Consider the following 21630-nt stretch of genomic DNA (forward strand, 5'->3'; position numbering starts at 1 on the left):
CTCGGGCTCATTTCATTCTGATTCTTCTGAGTACAAGTGCTTTGACAGTGGAAAACATTTTCATAGAAACCAGAGACCCTATCGGCCTTTAAAGGTGTGGGGGCTTCCTCCTCTAACTTCCAGTGCCCAAGAGAAACTCAGCAGAGATCCTCTCTCATAAAAAGCAATTTCATATATGAATATGAAATGAATTTCATGAACCACCAGAGGGTTCTTACCATTAAAAAAAATAAAAAGCATTATTAAAACGGTACCTTCTGGATGCATCAAGGTTATAGAAGTAACAGGACTTTACCAAACCTTAACTGCAATACAAAATGAAAAGTTTGTCTCTTTTCTTACACCTTCTCCACAACTCTCTCATACTTGCTTAGTATAAGGAGAAAGAGAAAGGACAGCTCAGTGTAACACAGGCAGCTTGATTGCATGAATATATAGATGGCTGATGGGATGAATGAACTGCAGAGTCTTGGCACAGAAGTGTTTATCTGGTAAATTTCTGAATTCCATATCTTCTTCCCTGGTAGCTCAGCTGGTAAAGAATCTGCCTACAATGCAGGAGACCCCAGTTCGATTCCTGGGTCAGGAAGATATGCTGGAGAAGGGATAGGCTACCCACTCCAGTATTCTTGGGCTTCCCTGGTGGCTCAGCTGGTAAAGAATCTGTCTGCAATGCAGGAGATCTGGGTTCAATCCCTGGTTTGGGGAGATCCCCTGGAGAAGTGAACAGGTACCCATTTCAGTATTTTAGCCTGGAGAATTCCATGGATTGTATAGTCCATGGAGTCACAGAGAGTTGGACACGACTGAGTGGCTTGCACTTTCTGTGCACAGTTGAGGTTCAGTAATGGTTGATACTCCTCTGAAGCATCTCGAGTTCTGTGGGTTTGTAATGTATCTTGGTAATGTGGCTTTTAAGCTTTAGCTGTTTGAATTAAGCACAGAAATATATATTTGTATTTGACCCACAATGGAGTTAGATATTCATCCTTGAAAGAATTAGAGCAGGAAGGACTGCTGAGATTATGGAGGTGGTCCTGATTTGGATTTTGAAGACATTAGTATAGAAGAAATACAATGGATAAAACTAAGGAGAAAAGTAATACAACATTGTACAGAAACTATACTCCAATAAAAACTTAGAAAATAAAATCAAGGAGAAACCAGAACCCTGGGATTCCTGGCTGCCTTCTTGGTGCACAGAGCTGCCTGGGTCCCTTGAGCACTATAGGGTAAGCCTGAAGCAGGACATGGGTCTTTTTCAAGAACCTTCTTCCTTCTGGTAGACTAGCACCCTGCGGTTCTAAACCCCAGTTTTAAGCTCCAAAATGGCATCATTTTTTTCTGACTCAGGGAAGACACTTATGATCAAGTAAAAATGTCTTATTCACCCTAGTATTATTTAGCATTGGGGCTTATGGATTGGAGTAGCTTTTGCTTGATAAATAGGCTAACCTGGCATGGGGCCAGCCATAGAACTTGTGTAGTTTGAACTTTAGAAATCCACTCTCACTATCAACCCAAGTAGCCTCCTAAAGGTATTTGTGTCCATGTTCCCTTCCTACTCTTCTAGAGGCCAGGCTCATTTGTACCACATTGCTCTTGCCTCTTTATCATGCCGTGCATCTGAATGGCTGCCTGTGAAATTGCATTCATCTTTAATGCCTGCTTCTGTGCATTTTTGTTGACTGTGTTCTCAAAGGGAAGTGTCTGGGGACCATTTCTGAAATGCACAGGCATTCTCCCGCTGTCTTTAGTAACCTGAGCCATTGTTGCCAACTTGCAATAGATAAATATCTGGAAAATTAGATTGTTTCCTCCAAAGCTGATGGTAGCAGCCTTGACTGTTTTCTTTCATTTGTGAAATAATATCAAAAATACTTGCAGAGAGGCATTTCCAAGAATGGAGATAATTTATTACATCATAGTAAGTGGTGAAAGCACATTTCCTCCCATCAAATGGGATTTCATATGAAGTCTTTAAGAGCAACCCTAGTGCTTTTCTTATTATCCAATATCCATCTGGAGAGTGGAATGTGTTCAGGAAGACTATTTTTTAAAAAGTTTTATTTATTTATTTGGCTGTGCCAGGTCCTAGTTGTGGCACACAGAATCTTTAGATGCAGCATGTGGGATCTAGTTCTCTGACCAGGGATTGAACCCAGGCCCCCTGCCTTGGAGCACAGAGTTTTAACCACTGGAACACCAGGGAGGTCCCAGGAAGACAATTTAAACATGTTGTTCAGTTGCTCAATCGTGTCCGACTCTTTGCAACCCCATAGACTGCAGCACGCCAGGCTTCCCTGTCCATCACCAACTCCTGGAGCTTGCTCAAACTCATGTCCATCAAGTCGGTGATGCCATCCAACCATCTCATCCTCTGTTGTCCCCTTCTGCCCCCGCCTTCAATCTTTCCCAGCATCAGGGTCTTTTCCAATGAGTCAGTTCGTCTCATCAGGTGGCCAAAGTATTGGAGTTTCAGCTTCAACATCAGTCCTTCCAATGAATATTCAGGGTTGATTTCCTTTAGGATTGACTGGTTGGATGTCCTTGCAGTCCAAGGAGCTCTCGAGAGTCTTCTCCAGCACAGAATTCGAAGGCATCAATTCTTTGGCACTCAGCTGAACTCTTCACAAATCTTTTCTAGCCTACTTGTCTTTATTTTTTTTTAATTGCTCTCTTCTTCTTTTAATTCACTGCTCCTCTATGCCACATGTTACACACCCTCCCCTCCCGCCACACACCCTATTAAATCATTTTCTCAGTTGAACCCACCACAGCGTAGATGGACACAGAAGGCTGGACTGGGGTGCAGACCTCCTAGGATGCCTCCTTGCAATGCCTGGTGACAAGTGCCACATTTCTTACCTGTCACCTTCCTTGTTTCCTCTTTCTTTTTAGAGTGTTCTGGACTCTGAGGTTGGTGAATTCTCCAGCCTTGTCCTAATTCATTGTCCAGGGCTCTGATCTCCAGATGGCCTTGTTTAGAATCTGGGGTGGGGATCCCATGAGTGTTTGGTTGAGTGTGGAAGGTGGGGACCCCAAACCCTGCCCAGCCCCACTAGGAATCTGCAGGCAGCCACTGAAGGAGGTCTGCACTGTGGCTTCGGAGTCCTAGTCCATGAATGGCCATCGAGGCAGTGCCAGTTGGCAAGGCTTGTAGGGTCCTTCAGGCCAAACTCTTTGGTCTATTGAAATAAAGTGAACAATGGAGAGGTGAAGTGGTGTGCTAACCAGCCTTGGCAGGGAAAAACTGCACCCTTAGTGCTATTGATGGTTTGAAGCGAGGTCAGGTCACTGTATGGCCTGGGAGGCAGCCTCAGGGGTATATTAGGCTTCTTGGCTCATTCCTTTTGGAATGTGGACCCAAGGGCACATTAGATGGGGTGTCTGTCTCCAGCCCAGCTCACCTTAATTGCACCCTGACTCCAGATTCAGTGAGCCTAACAAGTAGTATTAGCTTTCTCTGCCAACACTCCATGCCATCCTGGACTAGTCTCTGCCTTGATTTTCCTCTTTGTTCAAGAAGAAGGTCGCCTTCTCATCTGTAGTTTTCCTCCCCACACTAACATTGTAGGACTCTAACCAAGTGTGAGTATATAGAAGCTGGGGACAAAAGTGACAGCTGCTGTTCAGTTTCGTTGCTCAGAAATGCAGAAAGGGGCTGGCTCCCCCCAGTCCTCTTCCCCAGGGACTTTCAGGTTCTGATTCTCATCTGGCCCTCACACAGTACATGTGAAAGGCAAAGAGCAAAGGGCATCAGCCGCACTTTGCAGATGAATCTGAGGGTTAGAGAGTCCGTGATTTGTTTGAGATAGAAGTGGACCCCAGGTCTCCTGACTCCAGTGTTCTGCTCAGGATGTCTTTTGGGTCACCAACTCCAAACACTTTGTAAATGTTCACTTGCCTGCTCGTTGATAAGCTTGAAGCTATTGCCTACTGAAATTGCCACAAAACCAAACCACGTCCTCCCTACCCCAGCACCTCCAGTGATTCTTGTATGTTAAGTCTAGGGGAAAGGATCTTGCTTGCATGTCTGCCTTTAGGGCCAGGGCCAAGGGGTAAGCAGGGAGGGAAGAGGGTGAAGCTATGTTTCTCTTCCCTGTGCTGGTGGTACTGGAGCTGCCTGAGAGCTTCTGAACAGAAGCCCGTCTGGATGGCAAGATCGAGGGGCTGGGTGCCCTGGGACTGGGACTGATGGGAACATCCTCCACTGAGAAGGGGAGTCTTTCCCCTGGGCCTCTAGTGCTTGGGTACTTCCTGGGACAGGGAGAGAGCGAGCAAGAGAGTCTCTCTGTGTGTCTCTGAATGTGTGTGTCTGTGTATGCCTTTGTATGTCTGTGTGCACATTTGTGTCTGTCTTCGTGTGTCTGTGTGCACCTGTGCATCTGATGTCTATTTGTATGTGTATTTGTGTGTACATGTGTGACTGTGGGTACCTGTGTCTGTGTATGTTTCTCTGAGCATGTGTGACTGTGTGCATCTGTGTCTGTATGTGTACCAACGTATGAGTGGCAGGTTTGGCCTTGGAGAGGACACTGGAACAGTTTCCAGACACGCCCCCTCTGGCACAACACCCACCTTGGTCATCTACTGTGGGAAAGCTTGGGGGAACTCATGGGGATTCAGCACCTAGGAATGCCGGCATCTAGAGGGCCCGTCTGGACTACCACTTTAAATCCCAGTGAACTTTCAATTTTCAAAACGCATGATGTCTAAAACAGAAAAAGATGATGGTGGACAAGTCCACTAAGAAATGAGGTCTTGACAAAACTTGGCCTCGCATCACTTCGCAGGCTGTTTCTGCCACAGTCGATCATGTGATAAGATCAGCATTGTTATCCCTGCTCTAAGACTGTCTTGATCTGCCCTCATTTCTGGATGTCCCCAAGTTGCAGAAAACTCTGTTCTGATTGATGTCACGGATGGACACTCTGTGCCACTCGGTCTTGGAGTCAAATTTGTTTCCAGGTGGGGCCAGCTGGAGACACAGTGATCCCAGTTGACTTGTTGGTTTGTACAAGTTTCGGCTCCTTTTGAAGCAGAAGTCTGCTCTCTGGACCTACTGCATAGGACCATGGGACGTTTGTACTTGCCGGAAGCCCCCAGCCTCAAGCTGATTCATCACCAAGCAGTGCAGGGCGCTCAGGGGTGTGTGTGGTGTCCGGTCATTTATAACCTCGGTGGCAGTATCTGAAATGCAAAAGGAGGCAGATTGCGGTGGTTCCCTGAAGCAGAATTTGCAGCAACCAGATCTTGAGGTATTATTTTGAAACCAAGTCTGTAAGTTCTTTATTGATAATGTGGGAAAGGTCCCAGCACCTCTGTGTCATTTAGGGGCTAGTCCTGCTCAGAGTACAGGATAGAAACTTTTTCCTTCTCCCCAAACTTATAACCTTGGTTTATCCTTTTTCTAAAAGGAATAACTTTCTAAAACCCCAAGTTAGAGAGTGATAATAATTTGGTCTTTATTATAAAAGCTTAATTAATATATAATTTACATACCATATGATTCACTCTTTGAAAGCATACAATTTGATGTGTTTTTACTGTTTTGACTTGTCTATTCTGGACATTTCATATAAATGGAATCATACTCTCTGTGGTCTTTTGTGATCTTTCACTTGGCATAATGTTGTCAGGGTTCATCCATGTTGTAGCATGTACCAGTACTTCATGCCTTTTGATGGCTGAGTAATACTCCATTGTATGGCGAGCCCATGTTTGGCTTAGCCAGTTACCAGTTGGTGCACATCTGGGTTGTTTCTACCTCTTCACTGTCAGAAGTAGTGCTGCTATGAACATTCTTGTACAAGCCTTGGTAGAGGCCTATTTTCATTTCTCTTGGCTGTATTATACCCAAGAATGGAATTATAAGGTCATATTTGGGGCTTCCCTGCTGGCTCAGACAATAAGATCTGCCAGCAATGCAGGAGACCCAGTTTGATCCCTGGGTCGGGAAGATCCCTGGGAGAAGGAAATGGCAACCCACTCTAGTATTCTTGCCTAGAGAATCCCATGGACAGAGGAGCCTAGTGGGCTACAGTCCATAGGGTCACAAAGAGTCAGACATGACTGAGTAACTAACACTTTCACACTTTCATGGCTATTCTATGCTTAACTTATCCTGGAACTGCCAAACTCTTTTCCAGAATGGCTGCACCGTTTTACATTCCCACTGGCAATATGTGATGGTTCCAATTGCTCCACATCACTTTGGGCTTTTTCAAGTCAACTTTTAAAAAAAGGAAAGCAGTGTTTTAGAATATTGAGGTATTTATTAACCTGTAATTACATGCCTTGTGGCTCTTGGATACTCTCAAAGCACTCTTTTCAAATGCACAGAAATATTGAACAACGTGTTATGCATTCCTAGGGACATATGGACTCCAATCCAACAAGTCATCAAGGCTCTAGGCTGACAGACCCCTTCAGATGGTTCTAGGCCACCCAAGTTTGAATCCATTCACACTCAGTGGTAGCTGTTAGATTTCTATATAGAACTTTGCACTTTACATGTGAAGAAACTGAATCTTCAAGGTTAAGGAGTCATGACTGAGAAGCCAGTCTTCCTGCTTCAGGGCCTGTTCTTGGGCTTTGAAGCCCTGACTCTCCTAACATCTAGAAGGCCAGTCTTCTTCACCCTTGAGCCCAGCCTGGGCTCTCCCTATTTTACCCAGGACAAGCTCCTCTGGACTAGGGCATCTCACTTGACTCCTTACACCTTCACACCAACATCTCTCATGGCAAATCGGAATTCACAGCAGCCAGTTCCTTTTAGAGCAGGGTCATCTGCTACGATTAGAGCCCACCATGGCTGTGATTGATGGCAGTGGGTTGATGGATCTGTTCCCACCAGGCATTCTTTGCTGGTGGTCTGGATAATAGCAGTGGCCTTGGCCTCCTGGCATGTATTCAGTTCATCCTGTGATTCTCCAGTGGAGGTGCCTCCTTCCTGTTGCTTCCTCTTACTTTCCACACAGCCCTGCACCCCAGCCAGTTTTGTCTACACAAGTTTGTGATGCTCTCGCCATAAGCAGAGCCCTGGGCTGGATGCTCCAGCTCTTAGCTGCCCGGGTCCCTGTCTTTAGGTGGTGGGACAGGCCAAATAATAAGAGTCCAGAACTGGGTGTTCTTTAAGTGCCGAGAGACAGATGGCCCTGGGCTCAGAACACTCCAGCTCTTAGTCATCCAAACGAGAGGATCCTTTACCTCTGAAGAGTAACAAGCCCTGAAGCTCCCTGAAGGAGCCCCCCCTTGGCTGTGGACACAGGCCAGCCTCACTGGCACCTGTGCCTTCCCTTTAGCATTTTTCTCCCTGGTATATGAGTTTGCTAGCGCTGCTATAACAAAGCTCCACAAACTTAAACCAAAGACAAGAATTTTCTCACATTTGCAGAAAGCATAAGTCTGAGATCAAGGTATCAGGAAGGCTACCCTCCTGTGTCCAAATGTCCCCTTTTCATAAGGACACCAGCCCTATTAAATTAAGGGCCCACCCTACTCCAATCACATCTGTAACTACCCTATTTCCAAATAAGGTCACACCCTAAGGTACTGGGGTCAAGATATCAACATGAATGGGGGGCCACAATTCAATGTTAACACCAATGTACATGTCTGAAGACAGACTTGAATTATTTTGCCGTCCTATTACCTCCACCTGACTGGCTGGGTTCCATTCCTCTGTAAGCCCGTTTGAAGTCCAGAGGTCTTTTGACTTTTTCTTTCATTTGGAAGCTAAATTTCACCCTTGAAAAAAAATGAGAACTCTAATATCCCAGTGTCTCCTATCCTAACTCAAAACACACCCAACAAGCCAGAGACCTGGGATGGGATCTCATGGTCTCAGAGATTCCTATGGGAATGGCTGAGCAGGACCCTTCTCCTCACCCAATCCAGGGCCCATAGGGGAAGAAGCAGCTAGGACGAGAGATGTGGAGTCAACTTGGCCTTCCTGTGTAGCTTGCCTTTGCACCTTTCAGTCTGAAGCCCAAGGCTTTCTGCTCCTTAGTTCCTTGGGGGAGGGCCTTGGACTCTGTTGCTTGGAAAGATTTCAGTCCTTCAGGGTTGCTCCATCCTCATGCTCCCCTTGCCTCTTTGCCAAGTGCCTCTGATTTGGTTTGTTTCCTTCCTCTGTCATGCCCGGAGATCTGACCCTGAGTGGCACGTTGAGATGGACATCAGACTTCTGGCCGAGTCCACAGTCCACAGCAAGACATCCGGTACTAGAGCCCTTGGCTAAGGCAGGGAGCAGTGAGCCGGTGATAACCCTGGGGTCCCTCAGGTGCCTTCAAAGCCTGGGCTGAAAGGGAGAGAGACTGCCTGCAATCTTCTGCCCTGAACCTGAGCTTGGAGGACACCACTCACCCCACACCATTCCCCATGTCAACAGGCTACTGAACCCCAGAGCCAAGCCTCTCCCTGGAGCATGGACTTACTTGATGATGCAGGCAGAGGGGTGGCATTTTCTCTCTGTATTAAAGCCAACGTGAATAGAGAAAGCTGGATTCACGTGGATTTCTGAGGCTGAAATCCAAAGTGTGTGTAGCAGATGATTTGGGAGTTCATCCACAACCTTGGATTGTGCTTGGAAACATTGCTGGGGTTGGGTTTCTGTTAATGGGGGGCATTAGGCTTCCTATCTAGCTGTTCATGGATATTGCCAGGGCAGAAGGAGCCCGAGCTGGCGTCATGTGTGCTAAGGTAGCACACCGCTGCTGTGGCAGAAAGGTTTGCCTGAGGGCTGGTTCCCAGGCCTGGATTCCTCTAGAGGCAAAGAGGAAACGAGGTCACGTCTGGAGAGGCTGGGGTGCTGGTGGCGGGAGACCCCTTCTGACTTGGACCAAAGTCAGTTTCCAGGCGGGGAACTCTCACCTGGGTTTCCTGTTGGCCGTGCTCCCCTGGCCCAGCTGGTCCCAAAGCGTAGTGATGCAATGCTGAGTCAGGAGGTTGCCTTCATCCACACAGCTCCAACTGCTCTATCACCTGTCCTGTCTACACTGGGCTGCTGGGAACCGCAAAGGGGCAGGGCAACAAATTGGTAGAGTGGAGTCTTTAAGAGCCAAAGCAGCATTATTTTTTTCAATTTTGTCTTTTTTCCCTTAGAGCTAAATGGGTAGCTTGTTTGATAATAGTAGGTTTTGTGTGGACATAAATTTTCATTTCTCTGGAATAAAAGCCCTAGAGTGCAAGTGCTGTGTCATCCTATAGCTGCGTAGCTAGTTTTACATTTCCAACTGACAGTGAGTGGTCCAGATGATCCACATTCTCACCAGCTTTTGGTGTTGCCACTGCTCTTTATTTTAGCCATTCTGATAGGTAGGTGGGGCTTCCCTCATACTTCAGTTGGTTAAGAAGCTGCCTGCAGTGCAGGAGACCTGGGTTCGATTCCTGGGTCAGGAAGATCCCCTGGAGAAGGAAATGGCAACCCACTCCAGTCTTCTTGCCTGGAGAATTCCATGGACAGAGGAACCTGCAGGCTAAAGTCCATGCAGTCGCAAGAGTTGGACATGACCTAGCGACTAAAGAGAGAGAGAGATAGGTAAGTAGTGGAATCTCATTGTGGTTCTAATTTACAATTATTTAATGTTTAATGATATTGAACATCTGTGTATGTGCTTATTTGCCTTCCTTAGAAACTCTTCAGTGGAATGTCTTTTCATGTCTTTTTCCTATTTTCTAATTGGGTGGTTTGTTTTTCTACTGTTGAGTTTTTGAGATTCTTTATATGTTCTGGATACTAGTCCTTTATCCAATAGGAGGTTGGCAGGTATTTTCTCCTAGTCATGTTTTCATCCTATTCACAGGGTCTTTCACAGAGCAAATATTTTACTTTCTATAAGGTCTAATTTATCAATATTTCCTTTTATGAGTCATGCTTTTGCTGTCAAGTCTAAGAAAGAACTTTTTGCCTAGCTCTACATCCCAAAGATTTTTCTCCTACCTTTTTCTAAAACTTGTGTAATGTTACATCTTACAATTAACTCTTTGGTCTATTTTTAGTTAATTTTTGTGTAAGGCATGAGATTGACTGTGAAGTTTATTTTTTGCCTATAGATGTTCAATTGTTCCAGACCATGTGTTAAAAATGCTGCCATTCCTTGGCTGTGGTCCAAAAGTCTACAAATAATAAATGCTGGAGAGGGTGTGGAGAAAAGGGAACCCTCTTACACTGTTGGTGGGAATGCAAACTAGTACAGCCACTATGGAGAACAGTGTGGAGATTCCTTAAAAAACTGGAAATAGAACTGCCTTATGATCCAGCAATCCCACTGCTGGGCATACACACTGAGGAAACCAGAAGGGAAAGAGACACGTGTACCCCAATGTTCATCGCAGCACTGTTTATAATAGCCAGGACATGGAAGCAACCTAGATGTCCATCAGCAGATGAATGGATAAGAAAGCTGTGGTACATATACACAATGGAGTATTACTCAGCCATTAAAAAGAATACATTTGAATCAGTTCTAATCAGGTGGATGAAACTGGAGCCTATTATACAGAGTGAAGTAAGCCAGAAGGAAAAACACCAATACAGTATACTAATGCATATATATGGAATTTAGAGAGATGGTAACAATAACCCAGTGTACGAGACAGCAAAAGAGACACTGATGTATAGAACAGGCTTATGGACTCTGTGGGAGAGGGAGAGGGTGGGAAGATTTGGGAGAATGGCATTGAAACATGTAAAATATCATGTAAGAAACGAGTTGCCAGTCCAGGTTCGATGCACGATACTGGATGCTTGGGGCTAGTGCACTGGGACGACCCAGAGGGATGGTATGGGGAGGGAGGAGGGAGGAGGGTTCAGGATGGGGAACACATGTATACCTGTGGGGGATTCATATTGATATTTGGCAAAACTAATACAATATTGTAAAGTTTAAAAATAAAATAAAATTTAAAAAAAAGAAAAAAAAATGCTGCCATTCCTGCACTGAATTGCTTTTGCATTTTTGTCAAGACTCAGTTGGGCATATTTATGTGGATCTATTTCCGGAATCTGTTCTGTTCTAGTAATCAGTGTGTCTGTCCCTGTGCCAATACCACACTATCTTGTTTAATGCAGTCATATAATAAGTCTTGAAACTGGGCAAGTTGATTCCTTCCACTTGATTCTTCTTTGTCAGAATTGTTTCATCTCTTCTCCTTCCCTTACATTTCCATAGAAATTTTAGAATAATTTTATCTATATCTACCAAAAATCATGCTGGGATTTTGATAGGAATTTGATAAAGCTGTATATCAATTTGAGAAAAATTGATATCTGTACAATGTTGAGTCTTTCATTCTGTAAACACAGAATATCCTTTTATACATTTATAGCATCTTTGATCTTTCATTAGTGTTTCATAGTTTTTAGCATACAATCCTGGATGTGATCTGCTTGATTTTCACTGTAGAAGTATTTGAGCAATAGTAAACTGTACCGTATTTTTAATCCCAGTGCCCATGCATTCTTTGCTGGAATTTATAAGTGCAATTGATTTTTATATGTTGATCTTGTATTCTGAGTCCTTCCTGAACTTGCTTATTAGTTCCAGGATATACTTTGTAAATTTTTTAAGGTTTCCATGTAGAAAATCAAATCACCTACAAATAGAGATAGTTTTACTTCTAATATGTATGCCTTTTATTTCATTCTCTTGCCTTAATGAACTAGCTAGAACCTCCAGTACTGTTTCTGGTTTGTTTTTTGTTTTCTTGGGAATATATTTGATACACAACATGGGGTAAGTTTAAGATGTTCAACATATTGATTTGATACGAGCAATGGTGAGAGTAGTTATCCTTGCCATGTCACCAAACTTGGAGGGAAAGCTTTCATCTTTAATTATTAAATGTGATGTTAGCTGTAGAAATATTGCAGATGCTTTTTGTCAAGTTGAGGAAGTTCCTCTCTAGTCCTGGTTTTCTGAGAGTTTTCATCATGAATGGGTGTTGAATTTTGTGATGTGCTTCTTCTGTATCAAATAATATGATCGTATGATTGTAACTGAATTTGTGGATTTGAGACAATTGTAGATTTACATGCATGTGTAAGAAATAATGCAAAGAGATCCCTTGTGCCCTCTTAACTAGCTTTGCCTAATGATAGCATCTTGCAAAGCTATATTACAACTGGGATGCCAACATGGGTACAGTCAAGGTACAGAACATGTCCATCTCCACATGAATCCCTCATTTCACCGACTGATGGACACATCCACTTCCCTTCCACACCAACCCCTTCCTTACTCCTTGGCAACATCTAATTAGTCCATTTCTATAGTTTTGTCATTTTAAGAATGTTATATAAATGGAATCACACAGTGGCTAAGTTTGGGGGATTGCCTTTTTTTCATTCAGCATAATTCTCTACAGACTCATCCAAGTCATTATCAACAGTCATGTCTTTATTGCTGAGTGGTATACCATGGTATGTAGGTACCAGTTTGTTTAATCATTCATCCATTCAAAGATTTCTGGGTTGTTTCTGGTTTGAGGTTATCTTGAGTAAAGCTACTATAAATGCTTGTTTGCCAATTTTTGTATGAATACAAGACTTCATTCCTCTGGGATAAATACCTAAGAGTGCAAATCCTGGGCCATGTAATAATTACATGTTCAGTTTTTAAGAAACTGCCAAAAGAGTTTTCCAGAGTAGCTTTGCCACTTTTCATTCTCTCAAACAATGCATAAATAATCCAGTTTCTCTCATTTTTGCCAGTATTTGGTGGGTTTTTCAAACAAATAAAGGTGAAATTCAAATGACAATTAGTGGCATTCGTCCATTCACAATGTACTATACCATCTCCTCTATCTAGATCCTGAAAATTTACATCACCCAAAGTAAAGCCTCATCTCTAGTAAGCAGTTAGTCCCCTCTTCTCCCCTGCCCTCAGTCCCTGTCAACCACCAATCTGCTTTCTGTCTCCATGAATTCAGCTATTCTGGATATTTTGTATAAATGGCATCATATAATATGTGACCTTTGGTGACTGACTTGTTTCACTTAGTAGGTTTTATCTATATACCAATAATTTATTCCTTTGTATGGCTGAATAAGTCAGTGGTAAGGACAAGGCAAATTTTGTTTATCTATTTACACATTGATGGCCATTTGGGTTGTTTCCACCTTTTGATTATCATGAATAATGCTACTGTGAACATTTGTGTAGAAATATTTGAATATCGATCTTCATTTCTTTTGGGTATATATGTAGGAATGGAATTGCAGGGTCTGATGGTAATTCCATGTTACTTTTTTTGGAAGAACTGCCAAACTGCTTTCCCTAGCAGCTGTAATGTTTCAATTCCCACCAGCAATGTATGAGTGTTCCAGTTTCTCCACATTCTTGTCAACACTTGTTATTTCCCTTTCTTTATTATGCCATCCTACTGTGTATGAAGTGGTATGTCATAGTTTTGATTTGCATTTCTCTAACATCTCCTGCTGAAGCCCGGCTTGGAGAATTTTGAGCATTACTTTACTAGCATGTAAAATGAGTACAATTGTGCGGTAGTTTGAACATTCTTTGGCATTACCTTTCTTTGGGATTAGAATGAAAACTGACCTTTTCCAGTCCTGTGGTCACTGCTGAGTTTTCCAAATTTTCTGGCTTATTGAGTGCAGCACTTTCACAGCATCATCTTTCGGGATTTGAAATAGCTCAACTGGAATTCCATCACCTCCACTAGCTTTGTTCGTAGTGATGCCTTCTAAGGCCCACTTGACTTCACATTCCAGAATGTCTGGCTCTAGGTCAGTGATCACACCATCGTGATTATCTGGGTCGTGAAGATCTTTTTTGTACAGTCTTCTGTGTATTCTTGCCACCTCTTCTTAATACCTTCTGCTTCTGTTAGGTCCATACCATTTCTGTCCTTTATTGAGCCCATCTTTGCATGAAATGTTCCCTTGGTATCTCTAATTTTCTTGTTCTGTTGTTTCCCTCTATTTCTTTGCATTGATCTCTGAGGAAGGCTTTTTTATTTCTTCTTGCTATTCTTTGGAACTCTGCATTCAGATGCTTATATCTTTCCTTTTCTCCTTTGCTTTTCTCCTTTGGTTTTAGAAAAGGCAGAGGAACCAGAGATCAAATTGCCAACATCCGCTGGATCATCAAAAAAGCAAGAGAGTTCCAGAAAAACATCTATTTCTGCTTTATTGACTATGTCAAAGCCTTTGACTGTGTGGATCACAATAAACCGTGTAAAATTCTGAAAGAGATGGGAATACTAGACCACCTGACCTGCCTCTTGAGAAATTTATATGCAGGTCAGGAAGCAACAGTTAGAACTGGACATGGAACAACAGACTGGTTCCAAATAGGAAAAGGAGTAAGTCAAGGCTGTATATTGTCACCCTGCTTATTTAACTTCTATGCAGAGTACATCATGAGAAATGCTGGGCTGGAAGAAGCACAAGCTGGAATCAAGATTGCTGGGAGAAATATCAATAACCTCAGATATGCAGACGGCACCACCCTTATGGCAGAAAGTGAAGAACAACTAAAAAGCCTCTTGATGAAGGTGAAAGAGGAGAGTGAAAAAGTTGGCTTAAAACTCAAGATTCAGAAAACGAAGATCATGGCATCTGGTCCCATCACTTCATGGGAAATAGATGGGGAAACAGTGGAAACAGTGTCAGACTTAATTTTGGGGGGCTCCAAAATCACTGCAGATGGTGACTGCAGCCATGAAATTAAAAAACGCTTACTCCTTGGAAGAAAAGTTATGACCAACCTAGATAGCATATTGAAAAGCAGAGACATTACTTTGCCAACAAATGTCCGTCTAGGCAAGGCTATGGTTTTTGCAGTGGTCATGTATGGATGTGAGAGTTGGACTGTGAAGAAAGCTGAGCACCAAAGAATTGATGCTTTTGAACTGTAGTGTTAAAGAAGACTCTTGAGAGTCCCTTGGACTGCAAGGAGATCCAACCAGTCCATTCTGAAGGAGATCAGCCCTGGGATTTCTTTGGAAGGAATGATGCTAAAGCTGAAACTCCAGTACTTTGGCCACCTCATGCGAAGAGTTGACTCATTGGAAAAGACTCTGATACTGGGAGGGATTGGGGGCAGGAGGAGAAGGGGACGACAGAGGATGAGATGGCTGGATGGCATCACTGACTCGATGGGTGTGGGTCTCAGTGAACTCCGGGAGTTGGTGATGGACAGCGATTCATGGGGTCGCAAAGAGTCGGACATGACTGAGCGACTGAACTGAACTGACTGAACATCTGTTGATACTGAGCATGTTTACATGGGCTTGTTGGCTGTTTTTAATATTATTCCCTTCTTTGTTTGCTTTGGGTTTATTCTCCTTTTTCTTGGTTCCTTGGGTGGAAACTTATAGATTTTAGACTTACCCTCATTTCTGTTATAACTGTAAATATCTCTCTCAGCACAGATTTACTTGTGTCCCACAAATTTTGATGTAATATATTTTCATTTTCATTTAGTTCAGTTTATTTTAAAAATTTCTCTTGAGACCTCCTCTTTGACTCCTGAGTTTTTTTTAAAGTTTGTTGCTTAGTTTCCAAGTGTTTGGAGATTTTCCTGTTGTCATTTCTGGTTTTGTTTCCTATTGTGATTCCACTGTAGTCAGAGAAAATAGCATATATTACTTCAATGCTTTTAAATTTTTGTAGATTGTTTTATAGTCCAAATGGTGTCTGTATTGGTATATATTTCTTGGATGCTTGAAAAGAATGTAAATTTTACTGTTTTCTTGATGGAGTGTTCTATAAATATCAATTAGATCTTATTAAATGGTGATGGTGTTGAGTTCTTTTATATCTTGCTGATTTTCTAATTGTTCTATCAGTTATTGAGAGAGGACATTGAAGTCTCCATTATAAATGTCAAATTTTCTATTTCTTCTTTCAGTTACTGTTAATTTTGACGTGTATATCATGTAGCTATGTTGTTTGGTGCATACACATTTAGAATTACTTTGTCTTCTTGGTAGACTGATCCTTTGCCCTTCTCTGTATCTGGTCATTTTCTTTGTTCTGAAGTTATTTGATGTTACCAGAGCCACCCCTGCTTGATTTTAAAAGTTTTTTCATCCTTTTACTTTCTACATGTCCATATCATTATATTTGAGGTGAGCATCTTGCAGACAGCATATAGTTGTGTTATGTTTGTTTTTTTAATTGACTCTGTCAACATCTCTTTTTAATTGCTGTGTTTAGATCATTTTCACTTAATGTACTTACTGATATTAGTGCTTAATTCTGCCAATTTATTTTTAATTTCTGTTTGCTTTCTGTATTTGTCCCTACTTTCTTTTTCCTGTATTCCTGTGGGTGACTTGAAAATTTTTTAGAATTTCATTTGCTGATTCGTGTATGGTGTTTCTGCATGTATCTTTCTGTATGCCATTTTTTTGGTGTTTCTTGGTACTACATCATATATACGTTTCTTCAGCTGCCAAATATAATTTAGAAAACTTTTTAAGGAAAAGGAAAGTCTATTCTATTTACCCATGTTTTTTCTCTTTCCATGGTTCCTTTTTCCTCAGTGATGTCTAAAACATCTTCTTTTATCACTTCCTCTCTGTTTAGAGAGCTCCCTTTAGCCATTCTCTTAGGAGAAGTATGTTCTTAATGAATTCTTTTAGTTTTCGTTCATCTGAGAATGTTTTGATTCCCCTTCCCTACCTGAAGTGTGATTTTCAGCACTCATTTAGATCTTCTGTTTAGCTGGCTTTCTCTGACAATGCTCTGGCAGGGAAAGGGGTGCACTGTCTCATTTCTGCCAGGTAACTATGGAAATCCAGATTCTCCACTTAGCCTTCATTGACACCAAGGAGGTTGGAACTTCTCATTGTTGCTGGGCAGTGATGATAGTTCCAGCTCCCCACTGGGCTTCTGCTAATGCCACCGTGGGTGGGATGGGCAAGAGTGCCTCATTACTGTTCCCCATGTGACCTCTGCTGACATTGGAAGGGATGGGATGTGGACTTATGACCCTGTGCAGGGGCAAAGGTCCTGACTCTGTGCGGCATCCTCTAACACCACCCTGGCAGGAACAGGGGAGATGACTCATTTCTGTTCGGGGGGGTGGAGTCTAGGCTCCCAACTGGCCTTTGCTGATGGGACTGGGTGGGACCACCCTTTTGTCTGTGGTGTTTAGCTGAAGAAGACTGGCTCTTGCATAAAAGTTTTCAGTCTTGGGAGACTGCCCCTTTACTGGCCCTTTGAGTAAAGAGAGGAGACTTTTGCAGGAGCTGTTTTGTCTGTGTTCACTGGTACTTTGGGTTGTCTGCTTCTTCAGTCCCAGTCTGGGATCTGTGAGGCAAAAAGAAAACCCAGGGAGTTGGCCACTGCGTCGTTCCCTATGTCCCAAGGTCTTTATCCAGTTTGCTTTCTTCTCCCCACCTTTCAGGGTCTTCTGGTGCTTGTTTTATATGTAAGGCCCAGAGGTTTCAGTTGTCTGCACTGGAGGAATGGGGAAAGTACGTCTGCACTTTTCCAGAGCCAGATATGTGGATACGGAAATTTTAGACCAGTATTTGTCCTGCCAAGGAGATCTAGGGAAGGAGAGCTTCCCTCACAAATGAATCTCTTGGCAGAGCTCTAATTCCATGTTGACATTCTGAGAAACAAAAAGAAATAAAACACATCTGCTGTCCCTGGGTTTGCATGTGTCTGTTCGTCTGTCATAGAGGGCATCAGCTGGCACAGCCGTGATCGTGATCGCAGCCGGTTCGGTTACCTTTTTGTAAACCAGTGCACCGGAGTTTCGTGAGCCCCTTCCAACAGCCATTGCTTCCTTCCAGTGATTGTCGGGTTATGACCTGTTAGTCCGCTCACTTGGTTTGGTGTTCACAGGGGCAGAGTTGGCAGGTGCCCCTTCTATGGACCGAAGGCTTCAATAGAGCTGAAAGGGCAGTTAAGCCATCACCTGATCCAACCACCTTGGTTTTCATATTAAAAAAAAATTCTGTGTTAGAGAACAGAAGATCTCATGGTGTCCTGCAGAAAAGCCTTCCCTGCCTTGAAGCCCGATGTCATTTAGTCACATCGGGCTGTTCCTCTACCCATCCCTCAGCTCTCCAGAGACTGCCATCTCATCCCAGCCAACTGCCTACCAGACGTGCCCCTCATCCCTGGAGGTGGGAAGGGCTCAGTGAGGGTGGTGGGGTGGAAAGAGAGACAAGAAAAATGCACGTAGCCAACTCCACCCAAACCTGTCCTCAGAGTGCAAGTCTGTGATTCACGGGGTCAATGGTCTCATCTTTGTGTCTGAAAGACAGTGTACTTTTTGTCTCCCTAAGCCCTGTGTCTAGGTCGTTTGGGAAGCGCCTGGGAGAGTCAAGAATAAAATTGCAGGTCAAACAATGGATGACTGGAAAAGTCGACTTGTAGTCAAGAGCATGCTTCCCCATTTCGCCATGGTGGGAAATCGTCAGGAGCCCAGAAAGCTCCAGGAATCGGTCAGACAATGGGCTATGGGGGGAGGGGGGTTTTGAATGTTTCTAACCTTAAATTTGAACATAAGATGTGTTGTTGAAGTTCTCTGTGCAAACTTGGTGGCAAGATACCAACCCCAAATGTAAAGAAACTGAAATATGACCTAGAAAAGATCCAGGAGATGAGCTGACCCTGCTCCTTGTGAGTTTCAGGAAGAGCAGGAGAGTCCAAGGCTCCGTCTGGATTCCCAGTCCAGCTCTCTCTGCATACACCCCTTTAACTAGGAAGAGACAAAGGGTGAAAAGGGAAAAAAGTATACATTTTCTCTTAATGGAAGCCAGGAATTTGGGGATGACAGGCACTGGATATATTACATTAGCTTCCTAGTACCACTGAGAACAGGAAGCCAGTGAGTAGGGCGCTGAAAGATACTCCCATTTGACTCTCTGGCCCTGATGTCCTTTTAAAAACTCACCTGACAAATTTCTACTTGCCTCCCTCAGAACTCAGACATCATCCATGAGTGTGAAACTCAAGGGTTAGGGATTCCAGAAGTAGTTTGGGGAGCCAGGATTCTAGAAAGAGACATGGGAGCCATTGGTTGGTTGACAATAAAAGCCTACAACCTCACTAGTCTACCAAGTTAGCTTAGTTACTAGGAGGTGCTGTAAGCACAATGGCTGTTATCTCAGTGCATTAGGTCCACAAAGGAGTGGCTTGCTTAATCTCAGCAATTAATAGAGCAGAGAGGAAATGGCTCTTCTAGACCCGTGGGTCTGCTTCCTTCCTGTTCAGAGAAATGGAAGCTGGGGGCTTTGAGGTAATGTCATTTCACGTAACTAGAGGGCCCAGCTTCTCCAATTCCAAGGGCAGTCTACTTTGAGTAAGTCAGTTTTCTATTTAGGTGAGAATTCTGATCTTTGCACAGCTGTCAGGGAGTGAGGACATGGTTGAAATCTTTTTTCTCTTTTTTGACCTTGTTGTCTGTCACTAAAAATATATTGAGAAAGTGATAGTTGAGACATTTACAAAACTTTGTTTACTGGAGTTCCACCTCGAAAAGGATACCAATCAGATGGGATGGCAGAGAGGGAGCAATTACTTACCCATATCCTGTCCTCCAAATTGCCAGCCATCCCATCAGGCATCTTTCCAAGTCAATCTCCACCCTCCATCCTCATTACCCTTTCTAGCTCTTGCTTCTCTTTTATGGTCAAGAACTAAGTCTGTGAAGGAAAACCTCTTGGTGATACATCCAGAGACCAGGCTCAGTTTCAGCGGGTCTTGCAATTTCTCCTTTGTTCCACACTTGTTTCCATCCCAAGGAGAAAAGATTGTAGTGGGGGTTGAAGGTGCAGGATCCTCTTCCTCTTACCCTGTGAGCCCCACCACCCCTGTGTAAAGTGTGACTAGTTAAGTAACCGGCTTGGTTTTGACTGGTGTAGATCTGGATGCAGGATGGGTTCCTCCTAGAACACGTCCTCCGAGCAGCCACCTGTACCCTCACTCTGGAGAAATAGACTCGGCTCACACCATTTCTGGGCTTGGCTTCTCTTTGCAGGTGGCCTTTAGAGTCCTTTGTAAGCCTGGCCAAAAATGCACATGCATTGCTTTAGCGTTTCTCCCTCCTCCGCAACACCCCTTGTTCTGTAGCTCTGAGTGAGCTGGTTCCGAAAGTCCAAGCTGTCCTAGAAGACCAAGGACCTGCCTCAGTTGAGCAGATCCAAAAAAATAAGCCTTAGGCTCCAAAAGCAAGTCTCTCAGATAAGTCCTCTTGGCAATAAAAGCCACGTTCATCTTCCTGGAAGATGCCTGTGGCCTCTGAAGGGTCTGACACTCAAGGAGCCCACTCTTTTTGCTGTGCCTGATGGGTAAATGTGGAGCCTGACCGAGCCAGGCACTGCTGATGTGGCCACCAGTAGCTGGGGCAGCTCTTGGTTTGAGCATAACTGACTTCTCTTGGCTGGTCAACCCCGGCAGCTTCAGTAAGGTAACCAGTACCCACGTGGAGCTCTGCCCTACAGGCCCCACATGCTGAGTAGTTCAGCAACCCCTTGATTGTGGACAGAGACAGACAGTTTCAAAGCATAATGGCCAGTCAGTTCACCATGAAACCTGCTGTCCAGACAAGTACAGGACCCAGAATGGGAGCACCAAGAGGCAGTCCTTGGCAGGAGCAGGGCTAGTGTTTCTGAGTGTGGCCTGGACTGGGGTCTTGGCTGTTTCCTGTGCTTGCTTTCCCTTGGATGTTTTCTAGTGTCCAGGGATGATACCCCACAGCCCCATCCTGGGAAACTGTGTGCTTCTGGAATCACGTTCCTAACACCACCCTGTCTCTTCCTGCCAGCAGCCTCAGTGGAGAAGGTCTGATACAGACATCAGCTTACCTGGTTTCCTTGTCCTTTTCCAAGAAATGGACTAACAAAAAAACTAATTTCAAGTCAAGATCTGCTCATAAAATTATATCAGTCCCAAAGGAGAGTTCTTTTAAACAGCCCTGGGATCTCCATGTGAATCATTGTGAGTTCCCATTCAGGAAAACATGCATGCGATGTGATGATCGCTCTTGGCTTAAGACCAGGGCTCAGGACACCTGATTCCAGTCTTGCTTCTGCTCCTAACTAGCCATGGGGCTTTGGCCATCCTTTACCCACCCTGAGGACAAAGATCAAATTAACCAGGAGTAAGAAGAGCCACTTTTATTTGAGAATTGACTAGGTGCCAGGCACTTGCTAAGCATTCAAGGTGCCTTATCTCCTGTAATCCTGAAAATAACCCTGAGATAAAGAGGCTATCCCCAGGAAACTGAGACTCAGGTTAAGGAACTTGACAAAGTCACAGAGCTAAGACACAGCAGAGCTCAGAGCCTGCTTTCTTCGCTGATGGCCTCTGCTGTCTCTTGGCTCTGAATCATGTTGAAAACCACAAAACCCTGAGTACATGTCAGGCGGGAGTAGTTATCATAAGAAAGCACAGCACCCTCTCAGCATTTGTTCATTCATTCAGCTGCCTGATTGCTTAATAACTCTTGTGTGATCTGGAGTTTTACCTTTTGAACGTTTGGGCATCCACTCAAGCTTAATAAGGCATCCAGTCCCGGCAGTGAGTGTATGGAGTTTTAACAGGAGGCAAAACATTTGGCCCCTCTTTTTGAAGTTAAGATCTCCAGCCATTCCTCCCCCAGCATGGTGAGTGGATTGAAGACTAGCACACAAATC

The 21630-nt window shown here is 43.8% G+C and overlaps 1 protein-coding gene across 4 annotated transcripts in view; it reads left to right on the forward strand.

The window, feature by feature from the left end:
• The window catches only part of MAMLD1 (mastermind like domain containing 1), a 119503-nt gene that overhangs the window by 47099 nt on the left and 50774 nt on the right, over nt 1–21630 (forward strand). For all 4 annotated transcript variants that reach the window (XM_015461476.3, XM_059883599.1, XM_059883600.1 and 1 more), the window contains exon 2: nt 18277–18435. In XM_015461476.3, the coding sequence (XP_015316962.1) occupies nt 18340–18435 (96 nt within the window). In that variant the 5' untranslated portion in view covers nt 18277–18339. The remainder of the gene's footprint in view (nt 1–18276; nt 18436–21630) is intronic.

The sequence above is a fragment of the Bos taurus genome, chromosome X, assembly GCF_002263795.3.
Source record: "Bos taurus isolate L1 Dominette 01449 registration number 42190680 breed Hereford chromosome X, ARS-UCD2.0, whole genome shotgun sequence".
Lineage (NCBI taxonomy): Eukaryota > Metazoa > Chordata > Mammalia > Artiodactyla > Bovidae > Bos > Bos taurus.